The 16,262-nt window shown below is 40.0% G+C and overlaps 1 protein-coding gene across 1 annotated transcript in view; it reads right to left on the bottom strand.

Annotated features, from left to right (window-relative positions):
- The window catches only part of Erp44 (endoplasmic reticulum protein 44), a 92,963-nt gene that overhangs the window by 39,411 nt on the left and 37,290 nt on the right, over positions 1 to 16,262 (bottom strand). The window contains exons 3-4 of the mRNA NM_001008317.2: positions 14,103 to 14,142; positions 9,572 to 9,687 (exon numbers count right to left, since the gene is read on the bottom strand). Of these exons, the coding sequence (NP_001008318.1) occupies positions 9,572 to 9,687; positions 14,103 to 14,142 (156 nt within the window). The remainder of the gene's footprint in view (positions 1 to 9,571; positions 9,688 to 14,102; positions 14,143 to 16,262) is intronic.

Raw genomic sequence — 16,262 nt, forward strand, 5'->3', positions numbered from 1 at the left:
ATATTTTAGTTCCCATCTTGCTGACCTTGAATAAAACACACTTAACTAGCAGTGACATATTTCAAATGAGAATAAAGCAAATGCTCAAGCTGGTCAAACAGGAAAGTGTTGACATATTACAGAAACTTGTAGAAAGAGCTGAGTAACAATTCCTTAGTCAAGAGCACTGGCAACTCTCAGTGTGTGCAGTCAATCACGGCATGGAAACTTGTAAAGCTGACTCAATTGGCAAATGAGTCACAAGAGATTCTGAATGAATTTTCTTTCCTTGTAAGACACACACTAATTTCTGCATGTGGAGATAAAATAGCTCCTTATAATCAATGAAGAGTTAGATTTGGAAAAATATAGAAGAAACTCCTTGCATGTACTGTTGGAGACCTGAGATAATCTATCTAAAAAACCAGTTACCTATCAGGCGCTAGCTATTGGTGAGATTCAATCATCCACTCACTATTCAATAACCACAAGCGAACAACTCTGCCTGCTAGCTACCAGAGCCGGGAAAGACCCCTAGAGAGATGAGGCCCAGACTCTCACAAGGCTAACACTTTACTTATTTACTTATTGAGACAATGTTTTACTATGTATCCAGGCTACTAAAGTATATGGCTGGCCTTGAACCCACAGAGACTCATTGCATTTGCGTCCGAAATGCTGAGGTTGAACACAAATGCCACTACATCTGGCCTTATATTTTATTGCTGCCATTGTTCTTGCCATTACTAATGCAACTACCTACCTCCAATACTACACCCGTTTCCACAGGACAGACTCTTAGAAGAGCCTTAAAATCCCTAACATTTCCCATATACACCAAAACCATGTTTCAGTTTGGAGTTCCTCAGTATAATATGAGAAGCTGAGATTCTTGCTACCCCATCTAAGAGATACACAGCAGCATACATCCTGATTAAAGATGCAGTTTTCCCAAGTCCTCTAGAGACAGAGGAAAGGAGGGTATTGGTAAAACAAGACCTGACCTCCTGCCCCTCTGCAGGACCAGCGAGGATACCTGTTCTCCGTCAGCCTGGGAACAGAAACAGCTGGGACTGAGCTAGAGGCCATGACTTCATTTTACTTTTTCTCTCCTTATTTTCCTTATAGTTCACCTACTCCCTGTAGCAAGTAAAGAGTTTTAGGAGCTTAAAAGTGAAATACAAGCTTTACATTGATACTGTGATACAGTTAAACAGTTGGTGGTCTTCCTGACGTCAGCCCTGCTTCATCTACTAACCTTTAAGCTGTACAAAGGAGAAGGAGCTACAGAAAATAAACAGGGAGGCGTACAATTCATACCTGAGACACAAGTGCCAACTGGGTGGGACCACTTGACCTCTCAAGTTCCCAGCACAGAAATGAACCTTTCACACGATGTCCCGACATTGTGTGCACAGGGTATATAAGGGTATATAAGGAAGTGAGGTAAAAGCAGAATAGAAAGCTGCCTGAGTTGCCAGTGGGTAGGAGAGGAGACAGAAGGAAAGACAGGCAGCAAAACAAGTGAGTGACTCCTAGAAATACACACTGAAATGAATTTTCAAGATCAACCAACAAATTGGCAAAAAGGGGGAAACTTCTAGAGACTTCCCCACATGTTTTAAGGAATGAGTAGGTGCACTGCCTTCCAAAGGAAGTTCTTTAAAATACTCATATGATGCTTTGTTTTTCAAGTGCCACTGTATTTCTACACTGGCTTGCAATTCCATTGTTTATTAACTTTATAATCTCACTTCATCATCAACCTTAAAGTGCAGTGATTAAAAAAGTATAACACAGCATTTACAAAAAATTTTCCAAATGGACCCTGCAAGATTCAGCTCCACGAGATCTCCTCTAAATGCACACCTGCCACGCCGTAGTGAGACCTTGCTCATAGGCGTACTATCCCACAGCCCGAGTTTACAATGGAAGTACTATTTTTCCTTCAGGTTTTATTTCATTATCTTCAGAGAAGACTTCCTTACCCCATCGGTGTAAGCTACACTTATTAATATGCACCACAACATTTAATACCACCTTTCACAGCAGCCAAGTGTATGTCACCTCAACTTCAGTTTGTTGCCGTATCTCTAGTGCCTATCACATGTCATTACAGAGACGAGGCGGACAAGCTCTTGTTGAGTATATAGACTAGCTAACTCAAAAGACAGTGGTGACCATTGAGGCAGTCTATGTAAAAACAGCCGAATCCACGAGAGCACTCAATGAGCGGGTTCACCAGTTGATTTAGCTAGAAACTACTCACTGGAGCTTCTTCAGTACATACCACTACGGCTCTGGATGAGACCTGAGTGAAGCAGTTGAATCAGAACAAGATACACATCGTGAAGCACACTCCCAGAATACCTAACAGGAAACTAATAGAACGAGATGTGCAGAGTCAGGATCTTGTTCTCAAACCACCTTGCTAGGAAATGGATCCTCTGACTCCATAAAATGAATCCCAAAGCAACAAGTACATGCACTTGTCTGGACTGAATGTGGTAAGGAAATACTGCTACAGGAAGGAAAACTGACTTTATTTGTGTAGAGCACAATTATTCTCACTAGAAAGTCATACAAACTCTACATAAAAGCTGCTGGAATAAAATTCCAACACAAAGCAATACACAAGTGTTAATTTCAACCCCTACATATCAACAAAAAAAAATTGTAAAAATCTAAAATTTAAAAGCAAAAGCCATTTATAACAGTATCAAAAACTAAGACATAGTTAAAAATATATCTCCCATCAGGTAGTGGTGGTATATGCCTTTAATCCCAGTACTCAGGAGGCAGAGGCAGGCAGATCTCTGTGAGTTTGAGGCCAGCCTGGTCTACAGAGCAGGCTCCAGGACAGCCAGGGCTGCACAGAGAAACCCCGTCTTAAAAGACAAAAACAAAAAAACTCTCAAAAAATATGTGCAAAGCGTGAGTGTGGGAGGAACTAGACAAACCCAAACTGAAAAATATTCTACTAATTGTGTAACCAATACTCCTTGGAATTATCTAGGTTCTGAAAAATAACGATTTTTTTAATAAAATGGCCAGAAAGAGCCAAGATCTGACAGGTAAGTGCGCTGGCTGGACATCAGGGGAGAGCGGGTCACATCTGCTTAGTGTCCTGAGGATGTGGACATGTCGTTCCACAAGATGGCAGTGGTAGAGGCAAGCGAGGGCAGGAACACACACATGCAATCTACCTCAAAGCAAACTAGTTTAATGTAGGTGTGAGAGTATCACAGGAACATGCGCAGAGTGGAAAGTGAGAAAAAAATTGCTAAAACTGAAAATATTTAAATACATTGAAAGATTAAGAATGCGGATCAAAAGAGTTAAGATTACTAAAATAATAACTCTTCCCAAACTGGTCTCAATGAAACTAACTCTAATTAGAAACTCGGGGTCCCCTTTTGTTGTTAGAAACTAATAAGTTGTTTCTAGGAGTCATGGAAATCCAATCTACTAAAACAGGCAAAGCCACTATGAACAAAACAAGCACGAAGTTGGAAGATTGTTTACCGCTTGCTTTCAAGACCTTCTTTAAGCTCTAACAACCCACAAAACGTGGGATGAATCAACACTAGACCAACAGTACACAAGGACCAGGGAAAGAGTCAGGACAGGCCAGTTCACTTCAACAAAGATGCTAAGGCACTTAGTGAAAAAAGGGACAGAGGTCGGTTTTTTGCCAACAAGTAATGATAGATCTGTTTGGCAACTAAATACAACAGATCACTTACCCACTTTAACTCATATATTGTTCCACATGTAAAAGCCAACTCCAAAAGAACAATGGGCATACTATGAAATTTATTGAAGAAAACATGACAGAAAAAAATGCAACATTGGGGGAGAAAAGACTACTTTAGATACAAAATATAAAGTATGATCCATTAAAAATTAGTAGGTAGATTTGATCAGAATTAAGAACATGGGATCAGAAGGATGGTTTGGTGGTTAAGAGTACTTATTCCTCTTGCAGAGGACTTGACCTCAGTGCCTAGTACCTACATGGTGGTCTACAGACAGCCCTAACAACAATACCAGGAGATCTGTCTCCCTTTTCTGAACTCAGCAAGAAACACACACACACACACACACACACACACACACACACACACACACACACACACGGTACACATACATACACAGAGGAAGTTATACATTCATACACATAAAATAAATCTAAAAAAGATACTTTTTTTAACTCAGGACATATACCCTTCCAAAGCTAGGCTTAGTGCCACAGAGCCAAAACCATTTAAGCTAGGCGTGGTGCCACAGGTCTACAATCCCAGCCCTTTAGAGATTAAGGTAGGATGATTACAAATTCAAAGAAGGGGCTATATATGTGCAAAAATTTATAAATGCAATGTGCTCATTCTGTTCCCAGTTTCTTGTATGTGTGTGATTTTAGGGTTGACCATCTGAGGCGGGGCTACATTTTAATCTCCAGAGTAGCCTGGCCTACTTAAGAGGGACCCTCACAAACAAACAAACTAAAGGGCAATGGTTACAGCTACAACACAGCTCTTGTACCCAAAGCCCAGGTGACACTGAAAAAGAAGAGACAGAAAAATAGTAAGAAGCAAAGAACTAGGAAGTCTGCTGTGAGATGGTCTAGAAACAAGGAAGCTCTATCTGATACCTAGAGCAAGATGGCTGCCTCAACCAGACCTCCAACAGACACTATAATAGAAATGGGACTCACGGGACCCCAATCCTTAAAGAGCTACAGGCAATAAATGACAGGTCAAGGAAGGAAAATTAGCCTTCCTCAGGGATGAGTTCCCTAATTGGTTATCCAGTATCAGGTGGTCAACCCTAAACTCTTGACAGACTCATCACACTGCATTATATATTTTTGCACATATAGAGGTAACAATTAAAGAGGTCATGAATGAGGGGTGTGTGTGTGGGGGGGTGGTTAAAGGAACAGAAGATAGAGAGGGAAGGGAGAAATAAGTAAGTATATTTTACTTTTAAAATGTGTAGGGCGGGGCAGAATGAAGGTGATTGTTACCAAGCCTGACAGCTTGAGTTTAATCCCCAGGACTCACATGGTGGAAGGAGAGAAATGATTGTTCCAAGTTGTCCTCTGACCTCAACATGCATGCTGTGGCATGTACAATCCATAAAAAGAAAACATGTAAGTATAATAGAAAAAACTGAGAACAACAACAAAAGGCAGTCCTGGACAAAGCTGAAGCGTCACTTTTCCATATTTCAAGCGTTTTCACAGAACCGCAATGTCACGGTCTGACAGAGACCATGGCCCAGAAGAGAGAACCAGGGAACAAACAACTCCACACACCACTGACTGCTGCTTTATCAGCAAATCAGCACCATCCAATTGGAGCAGGAGGGTATCTCTTCAACAAGTGGTTCCTGACAGCCACTTGGATATCGCACATGCACAAAAACAAAGCTAGACTTTTACCTTAGTCACATGTAAACATTAAGTCAAAAAGTATCAAAGATCTAAATATAAGGCCTAAGATTGTAAAGCTATTAAAGTATAGGAGAGCTTACTGACAATGGATTTGCTATGAGTTCTTAGCTATGATATCTAAAAAATGGGCAAAAAAAAATATAAAAATAGAAAAATTGGACTATAACAAGACTGAGGGGGAAAAACTATGCATGAAGACATAATCAACAAACTAAGACAACATGCAGAATCTATCTGAAAATCATGTATGTGATAAAGATTTAGTATGCAGAATATATAAGGAGCATTGACTATTCCATAACAGAAAGAAAATAAAAAAATGATGTAGAAAATGAGTAAAGGATGTAAATGTTCATTTCTTAACTAACCAACAAGCATATATAAAGATGTTCAATATCAGTAAGTTTTAGGACTACAAACCAACCATATCACCTCACAACCATTACATAATAGGCACTCTCAAGAACTCAGTGTGTGTGTGTGTGTGTGTGTGTGTGTGTGCGTGCATGCGTGCATGTGTGTACACACACTAATATATATAACAGTAAATACAAGAAAACCGAAACACTCATGTAATACTAACAGAAATGTAAGATGATGGAAAAACAAAATGTACTATATAACAGTTTCACACTCATAGTCAACTGCAGCCAAAAATACTACATAAAAATTCAAGAAACAAATGAAACTACGAAACTGTACACCATTCTGAATGGCATGGCAACATCTTAACTCCTCCCACTGGTGCACTTGGTCTTCCTGTATCTTGCATATCCACACTGCATACTGCCTGCCCATTAGTCACTCAGTAGCTGTCTTGGCTATCCGATCAATTATAGTACTGTAGTGCTTATATTAAAGACCTTTTTTATTTAGTAATGACTACCTGCTAAGCAATGATTTTGGGAACTTGAATAAATCCAAACAAAAAGAAAGTATTTCCTTTAAGTTCTAATACAATAAAATATTTTTCAAAAGTAGATTCATGTAACTTTCATTATTATATATGTTATACACTTATAATAAATACAGGAATATTCTACTTTAAAGAAAAATTGAAACGAATGCCTTGACAAGGAACTAGTGTGAACTGTAGGGTATGTGGGACCGTGCTACCAGACAGGCCTAAGAACTGGTGGTAAGTTTGAGTAAGCTCAGCTCCTAGGAGTCTCGGAGCCTATTCGCACAGGTCTCTATACCTGCTCTGGAACTTGTAAACATGACACTGAGAGGACCCCAGGGCACTCATCACATTGCATAAACACCTGGAAAGCTTCCTCATGCTAATGAGGGATTGTGGGACCCTAAGCCTTCAGCCAATATAACCTTCCCTTCAATCACAGAAATAACTAATTCTCTCCACCATGACAGTACTTTTGAAACCACAAAGGTTCAAAATCACTGCTGGTAGGGACTCAGAGACTCGTTTGCATGGTAACCTCCAATTAAATGTAAAAGCAGCCTTATTTATAATAGCCAGAAGCTAGAAAGAACCCAGATGACCTTCCACAGAGAAATGGATACAAAAAATGTGGTACATTTACACAATGGAGTACTACTCAGCTATTAAAAACGGTGACTTCATGAACTTCTTAGGCAAATGGATGGAACTAGAAAATATCATCCTGGGTGAGGTAAACCAGGCACAAAAGAACATACATGGTATGCACTCACTGATAAGTGGATATTAGCCCAAAAGCTCAGAATACCCTTGATACAACTCACAGACCACATGAAACTCAAAAAGGAAGACCAAAATGTGGATACTTCAGTCCTTCTTAGAAGGGGGAGCAAAACACTCACAGGCAGTAGAGGGTGGGAGGGACTTAGGAGGAAGAAAGGAGGAAGAGGGAAAAAGGAGGGTGGGGAGGATCAAATGTAAGAGGAGACAGGGATGATATACAGAGGGTCAGGAATTTGAACAGACCTGTGTAGCAATGGGGAATGGGGAACTGGTGGTAGCCACCAGCAAATCCCAGATGCCAGGAAAGCATGAGGCTCCCAAGACCCAACAGGGATGAGATTAGCTGAAATGCCCAACAAAGGAAAGGGAGAACCTGAAGAGACCATATCCAGAGGTTAGGCAAGGCCCCTGTTTGGGGGATGGGGTTATATACCCTTCTCAAAATTTTAACCCTGAATTGCTCCTGTCTAAAGGAGATACAGGGACAAAGAGTAGAGCAGAGACTGGAAGAAAGGCCATCCAGAGACTGCCCCACCTGGGGGATTCATCTCATATGCAGCCACCAAACCCAGTCACTATTGCTGATGCCAAGAAGTTCTTGCTGACAGGAACTTGTATGGATGTTTCCTGAGAGGCTCTGCCAGAGCCTTACCCATACAGATGAGGATGCTCGCAGCTAACCATTTGCCTGAACAACGGGACCCCAATGGAGGAGTTAGAGAAAGGACTGAAGGAGCTGAAGGGTTTGCAACCCCATAGGAAGAACAACAATATCAACCAACCAGATCCCCCAGAGTTCCCAAGGACTAAACCACCAACCAATGAGTACACATGGAGGGACCCATGGCTCCAGTTGCAGAGGACGACCTTGTCTGGCATCAGTGGAAGGAGAGACCCTTGGTCCTGTGAAGACTCATTTCCCCAGTGTAGGGGAATTCGAGGACAGTGAGGTGGGAGGGGGAGCATCCTCACAGAAGCAGGGGATGGCAGAGGTGGGTTCAGGAGGGGAAACTGGGAAAGGGTTTCAAATAACATTTGAAATGTAAATACATAAAATTTCCAATAAAAAAAGAAAAAGAAAAATAGGAAGATCTGAACACAGAGCCCACTGCCATGTCAGTGACAGGGCAGGAGGAAAACAGCGTGGAGACATCATCTATGTGTCTACCTATATTTTATTGCCCTCTTTATTTAATCCAGCTGTGAATATGACAGACAGAAATATGGCATATAGCTTATGATAGTTCAAAATGATATGCAGCAAATCCTCAAAACGCTCTCTGAATGGAACAGAAATGAAGAAAACTGCTCTGTGGAGCATTTGGTCAGATCGGGATTCTAATTCCCACTTAATGTATACTAAGCTGGGCAACACTGGTTAAGCCACTTTATTTCTGTTTCTTTGCCTGGAAAAATGGAGTCAGACAGACAGACAGACCGACCGACACATGTTCAAGAGCAGAATAAGTACAATCAGTAGGTCAAGTATAAAGGACAGGAAATTTGCAGAATAGGAGATGGCTTTGTAAATAGCAACTTTGCAAGAACTCAATACCACCAAGCTTTTCTAAAAACTGTCAAATGCATGACATAAAGATTAGTAAGTTACATCTCTACAACTGGGAGCACAAGAAAAAGAAAGACAGAAAGTGCTGGCTTGAAGATCTCACAGTGCAGCTGATGCTAAGATGAGCTAAGACTCCATACAACGTGAGACCTACCAAGGTCAACTCATGGGTATTCTGAGAAGGGAAGGCTGGGTGCAGTAAGCAGAGCACCTGGGAGGGGCACGACCTGCTGGCTCATCAGTTCAACTTAGAAAATACTGTTACTTATATTAAAAAGCAGGGAGTTTACGCAGCACATTCCACACAGACAAACAAAATTCAAGAAAATAGATTTTTAGAGAGACTAACCAAAGTTTTTTTTAAAAATAATTTAATAGTAACTGCAGCTATTTACACTTTAACTAGAAAGGCAGTCTTCACAGAATGTTTAAAATAACAAAGAGAAACACAAAAAGATCTGAAACTGTCTTATTTTAAACTCATATTTCTATATAATTTTAGTCTTATTTAAACTGGATATTATATTTCTACATGCTTCTCAGAGTAACAAAAGTCCCCATTTGTCTTCCAAAACTATAGTTCAATTTTATTTATTGATTTTAGCATTTGCTTTGGTAGAAAATGTAGTTAGTTATAATTTGCTACCTATATACTTGAACTGCTACATTTTAATTAAAATAAAACAAAATCACACAAATGTTACACAGGCAAGTGGAGTTAAAAAGACATAAAAGATGAGATATTAGAAATTTATCCTAGGTCCCAATCCCTTTTAGATTTCATCTTCACTGAAACCAGAGCATTTGAAAAAAGAAAAAAGTTCATGCATGCGCAGAGGAAGGTTAGAACAATTTCTTCCAGACTTCCTACTCAGTTACTTACAGTGCTGATCACAATCAACTCTGGCAAACACTACTTGATTTTTATCTGGATATTCTTCCTTAATGACATCAGATGCTTCCTCAAAAATTGGATGCAACATCTGGCTGAAACGACACCTACACACAGACAAGCACACCAATTAGCAGGGAAACCCAGAAGGCAGAATCTTACTTCAGTAATCACTCACTGATGCTTAGTATCTGTTCAATAAACAACTTGTGAGACAATTACACCTTCAATTTAATCATGTTTCTGAAGTCTGTCAGTGAATGAGAGGAAAACAATTTGAATTCAAAGAATGTACTCTTTAGTTCAACACTATGTAAAGTATCAAGTTGGTCTGTTGCTCTGCCTTATGATTAGCTGCCAGTGTTATGGTGCATACAGCTATGGATCCCTCACAGAGGCCATGACATAAGCCTGACCTACACTGCTAAGATTTGAGTGTTTAAAAAAAGAGTCAGTTTCTCTGGACAGTGAACACATTTCCATGTTACTGGAACTGATTATATTGCAAATGCTGGCTACCTCATTAACTTATTATATACTTAGTTTATTACAGACACATGACTACTTTATCAAGCTCAGACACAAGGTAACAATAAATAAAACAGTTCTTTTTCTTTTTTTTTTTTTTTTTGGTTTTTTTTTTTTTTTTCCGGAGCTGGGGACCGAACCCAGGGCCTTACGCTTCCTAGGCAAGCGCTCTACCACTGAGCTAAATCCCCAACCCTAATAAAACAGTTCTTATAAAGGAATATGTGGTATATAATTAGTGTTTCCTCTTCAAAATGTATTCTCATGTCAAAATAGGCCTTTGTATCTGTAAACATATAAACATACTATGTCTGTCCAGAAGCAAATACTCAAATTCCTAAAGACTTCCTGACCATGTTTCCCTCCCACACCTATTTAAAAGTCAGGCAAAATAGCTACAATATTCCAGGAAATTGTTACTTCTAATTCTAACTGCCCCTCATTAGGCCAACCACTTCAGAAATATCTAGTGTGGGTGATTAAAGGGACCCGAGGGGGACAAAAAGAAATAGTGTACCCATACAACTAGCTGGGGAAAATGGACATTTCATGGGGAAAGGTATCGAGGAGGATATGGTAAAACACTAGTTACTTCTACTGTTCTTCGAGCCCTAATGTATCCAAGACATTTTCTTAAGGAAGCCCATAAATTCTAGTCCATGTATGATCTGACATATATTGGCAATAATCCAATAAAGAATATATGCAAGAATGCAGACTTATATATACCTCCTCCCTATTTCTTCTTGTATTTCTCTCTAGCCTACTCACCTGACTTCCTAAGGAGATGTCCTAGAATATATCAAGGAGACACAATCTGTATCTTCAGACTCCTGCTTTCAAGTGGTTCTTTCCTCTTTAGCATCTTAAATCTCCCGTCTGGGATAGGTATGAAGGGTCTGTGGACATCATGGACCGTGTCTTATTTGACTACATATTCTAATAAGCGTTCAATAGATGTCTGTTAAATGAGCAAGCTGATAAATTCAAGAGCTAGAGCAACTGGAACCCCGGGTCTTTGAGTACTGAAAATTTTCTGAAAATAGACTAGGTAGAGGGCAGAAGAAGGCATAGACAAGGTTTGACTATGGTTCTGAAAACTTTAGATGTGGCCTAGTAAAGAACTGGTGGAAGGTGTCTGGCTCAGGAGCAAGGGAAGACTCATAGCAAGAGTTCTCTGGACTGTCCAGTTTGCTGCCCAGTTAAGGTTTTAAGCAGATTCATGTTTAAAATGGTATCAGTTTAACTACTAGAAATTTAAATGGGAACATGAAATAGCAGTTCATTTCTATTATTACTGCACCTTCATGCATGTAAATGCTTCATTTGCACAGGTAACAACAAAAAAACCAATAGTTCCATTAAAAGACTCTCATGAGGGTTGGGATTTAGCTCAGTGGTAGAGCACTTGCCTAGCAAGCACAAGGCCCTGGGTCCGATCCCCAGCTCCGGAAAAAAAAAAAAAAAAAAAAGACTCATGGTCTTCTGAACGCAATTTCCAATCTAGGGCTTAAACAATCCTTAACCAATCAACTAAAGAGGTAAAAGTCTTGCAGAGTCACTTTGGGGTCATTTATAATTATAATTTAGTGGGAAAGAAACAAACTTTAAATTTAGACATACCTGAGTTTAAATCCTAGATTCACCACTTGCTAAGCTCTCTAAATCTAAAATAAGAACTACAATACCTACCTGCAGGGCAATCCTGAGCCTTAAAATAGTATGTGTAGAGCTTGCCACATTCGCGGCTTTACTAAACGCCTCTGTAGTTTACTACTCTGAGGCATTACAGAACCAACTAAGAGAACAGAGTCTAGCCTTTGAAAGCAAACACAACAAGCCTATCAGCAAATTACTCAAGTTTTCTCCATTAAAAAAAGGACACTAATTCACCATTACTAGTGAAAGACATTGGCAGCTGGCAGGTGGTATGTTTTCTCAAGTAACTGCTACAGTCCACTTTGGCAATTCAGATTTTGCAACAAAGTTAGCAGAACTTACTGAGAATTCCTCAGTCAGGAACACTGCACTCTGATTTGCCCTGTGCTCACACAATCTCACCAGATCATCCAGGGAAAGTACTTGCTACTCTAGAACTCAGTCTCCTTACCTGTAAAGTTTGGCCTAGATAATCTTCTACCAGATGTTATGACTAATATTAATCCTAATTTGCCTTAAAAATTATAGTTCCATTATATATTTTATAAACAGTATTTTTCTGTTTCTCTTCAATTTTTATTAAAGTTCTTTAAACACCAATATCAAACATCTGCACAATCCAGAGTCACTGTTATGCACTTATGAGACATGTATTTCTCAAAGTCCATAAGGATGGCATTTTAAACTACAGTTATGATAATTATCTCCCCAAAGCAAAACTGATATTTGGAAATCACCAACTAGATTGTAGCTGTGCAGAGTCTCCGCTGGGTAAGCCTGGGCAGTGGGAAATATAGACGCTTCCTGACTTACAAAAGAGCTAAGTCCTGGGAATCCACTGTGATCTGAAAATATTCTAAGGCAAAGACGCATTAACCTTGTCTACCCTTCACACAACACAGCTCAGAAACAGCACAGTGCAGAGTATTCCTCTTTCACCCTCACGACCACCTGTCTGCCAGGGAGCTAGACCTTGTCAGCAGCACAGTCCACCACAGGGAGCTACATACTGCATGTCTATAGCTCAGGCAGAGGTCACAATTTAAAGTCCAGTTTCTATTGAATGGATATAATTTTTACACAATACTGCAAACTGGACATATACAAGGTTCCCTAATCTGACTTAACAAGAGGGTAGGAACACTGATAAATGAAGATGACCGGGAGAAAGTGGCTCTTAACCTAAGATTAGAAAGGTGGTTAACAAGAAGAGAAGTGAGTGAGAACAAGAAGTGATCCCCCAGGTTGGGAAGACAGCAGGAGAGCAGGGTGAAAGTACACATTTTCACAGAAACTGAGAAAAACTTCGTGTGGCAAGCAGAATATGACAGCAGAAGAAGCAAGAGATGCAAACGAGCAAGTGAGCAAACCATGAGGCCTTCTAAGTCAAGGAAGGGGTTTACATTTTAACCCAGAGATTAAGGAGGTTTAAGGTACACTGTGAACACAATTAATCTGCACTGTAGGGAAGAAACCGGCTTTATATTGAAGAGAACATTGTAAAAATACATAATATAAAAATATACAAATCCCTAATATATAAACTCTGCCTTATACTGCAGAGAATACTGTGGAAACACATAAGACTAGAGGCATGGAAGAGTCAATGAAGGAGACTGTCACAGGAAACTACGGTAACCATAGGCCACAGCTGGCCCGAGCAGGGAGGTGGCAGCTGGCAGTGATAAGCCTTTCAGGGAGTGGATGAAAATCATGATGTCCATGTTTCAGATTTCTTTCTAGTTAATTCTCCCTTCTTCAAGTCTCAGCACATTCTTTAGCAGACTTAAAACTAATGTCCTAGATTCTGGGAATACTAGCAAGACACTGTTTCTGCCCTCAAAGTCAGTTTGGTAGAGCACAACAGATTAAAAAACAATACTTAGGTTGAACATCTCTAATTTGAAGTCTGAAATTGCAAATAATAAAGCTTCAGATATTGAAATAGCTTAGGCATCAGATTTCTTAATTAAAGACACTCATGTGCTAAAAGTCTATGAATATAATCCAAAAAAAAAAAAAGAAACAATTCTGAACCAAAGCTCTTCAGATAAGGGATAATCGACCTGAAGAGAAAAGAAGTAAATGGTCCTGGGTACCACAGAGAGACAGAAGACAGAATCTGACTCAGAGCAAGAACTAAGGCCTCCCGGGAAATGAGTGTAAGTTGAAAAGTATCAACATCATTCTTATAAACTTCCCACGCCTATGTCCTGACTTCTAATCTGTGCCCTACTCTCATGTACAGAGAAGATAAAAAAGGAAAGAAGGAAGGAAAAAAGAAAAGAGAGACGGAGAGGGAAACCAACCCCCAAACTAAAACAAGATTACTTACCAGTCAGCATAAAAATTTACTAAAGCAACATCAGCATTATCTGAAATTAAAAAACAAAACCAATGTTATTGTGTCTATCTAGACATATTTAAAATGCAGTTTCATCATGATATTTCCCGTTTATAAGCAGCCAATTAAAGCCCCATGATAACGGTCACCGCTCGTCCAGAAAGCCATACATAAGGGCAAGGCTGGCCTACACGTAACTCAGCATTTTCCCTATACCCTCCACTGAGAGGTAACTCTCACCAAGTCTCATGAGTACAAGGCAAAAGAAGTAAGTCTTGGTCAGGAGTATAAGCCAAGCAATCTATTTTCGTAGAGTAGGGTGATCTGGAGCTTACTTAATAATCCACTTAAATATTTCATACATATAGTAACGTGAACCAGTTCTGCAAGGAGAATTCTCTCTCTGAAGAGATCTGCACAGTTACCTATGTCTCGTTCTCAGAAGTCTACCTTGCTGCATTATAAAATCCATTTTCCTGGTTCCTACCCACTTAATACTCCATCACACAAACTCTCACTATTGTTTGAATCTTAGGATGTGAAGACTTGAGAAAGACACAGTACTGCTTATTTTGATTAAACCCAACTCAGAAAAACTTAAATGGCCAACCAGTGACTGCCCCAAATTGAGACCTATCCATAGGCAAGAACCAATCCCTGATACTATTAAGGATATTCTCCTCTGTTCACAGACAGGAACCCAGCGTAACTGTCCTCAGAGGCTCCACCCAGCAGCCAATGGAAAGAGATGCAGAGACCCACAGCCAAACAGTAGATGGAGCTCAGAGAGTCTTACAGAAGAGTTGGGAGAAAAATTGAGGGACCTGAAGAGGACAGGGGTTCCCAGAGACTGAATCACCAAACAAAGAGCAAGCACAGGCTAGGGGTCTAGGCCCCCTGAACATATATATGTAGCAGATGAGCAGTGTAGTCTTCATCAGGTTCCCCAAAAAAGTGGAACAGGGGCTGTACCTGAGTCTGTTGCCTGCCTGTCTGCCTGTGGATCCCACACCCCTAAAAGGACAACCTTGTCTGGCATCAGTGGGAGAGGATGTGCCTAGTCCTGCAGTGACTTGATAAGTATATGTATGTTGGGGGAGGGGGGGGGCGGCGGCGGCGACGGACACCCACAGTGGGGCTTCTCCTTCTAAGGGAAATAGGGAGAGGACTTGCATGAAGGGGGTACTAGGAGGAGAGAAGGGCTGATATTGGGTTGTAAATGATAGATAAATTTAATAATAATAATTAAAAATAAACTCTTCCAGAACTCATGAAAGCAATATACAAATGTGTTTCAGAATCTGGAAGGTAACAGGGATAAGAATAGTGCATACTTCAACCTGCTTCCCCTTTACCTCTCACAGTTTTGGTTCACTTGCCTGTTCACTCAAGCTGATTCACAAACTGGTTTCTGGACCAGAAGCTCCACCATCACCCAGGAGCTTACAGAAATGCAAATTAGGTACAGTTCAGCAGCTTCTGCCAGGAACTGAAGCTGCCCAAGCAGCACAGATATTAATAAGCTGCCCGCGTCCTTTTGCTACCTGGTATATAGATACTGCTCTAGAGCGCTCATGAGGTGGCAATAGATTCTCTTGACATTTAAAGCTCCACAAACAAAACCAATGTAGGTACTTTTATTTCCTCTTCATCCTGAAAACTGCTGGGTTTGGTCATATGTAAACCAGCGACATGGCATTTTTGTTTTTAGTTTTCTTTTTTTAAAGAAGTAGAATTTATGTACACTGCACACATTTTAAAATCTCCTATACTATAGTCACCCACCGTATCAACCATGCCTTTACCTTTTCTTTAGAATCTTCAAAAATCAGAATATCCCAAGTTAGTTCTATCTATAATCACAGTGTAAGCAAATAATAAACTCAATACAACACTTACTGAATTTAACTGGATGCTATTAAAAAGACTGGAGAATGAGTCATTTAATTAAAATGAAAGAAATTCTAGGCTCCTCTCTATGGCTCTTACTCTTCAGTGTAAAGTGACAACTACAGGCCGTACCAGACACCTCATGCACTGTCAGAGCATGATGTCAAAGCATCCACTCCAAGAAAACGAACAAGTTAAACATCTCACAAAACGGAAAAGCAGGACACTTTAAGAAATTTTACTAATAATCAAAACCTAAAG

This window comes from Rattus norvegicus, chromosome 5, assembly GCF_036323735.1.
Source record: "Rattus norvegicus strain BN/NHsdMcwi chromosome 5, GRCr8, whole genome shotgun sequence".
NCBI lineage: Eukaryota > Metazoa > Chordata > Mammalia > Rodentia > Muridae > Rattus > Rattus norvegicus.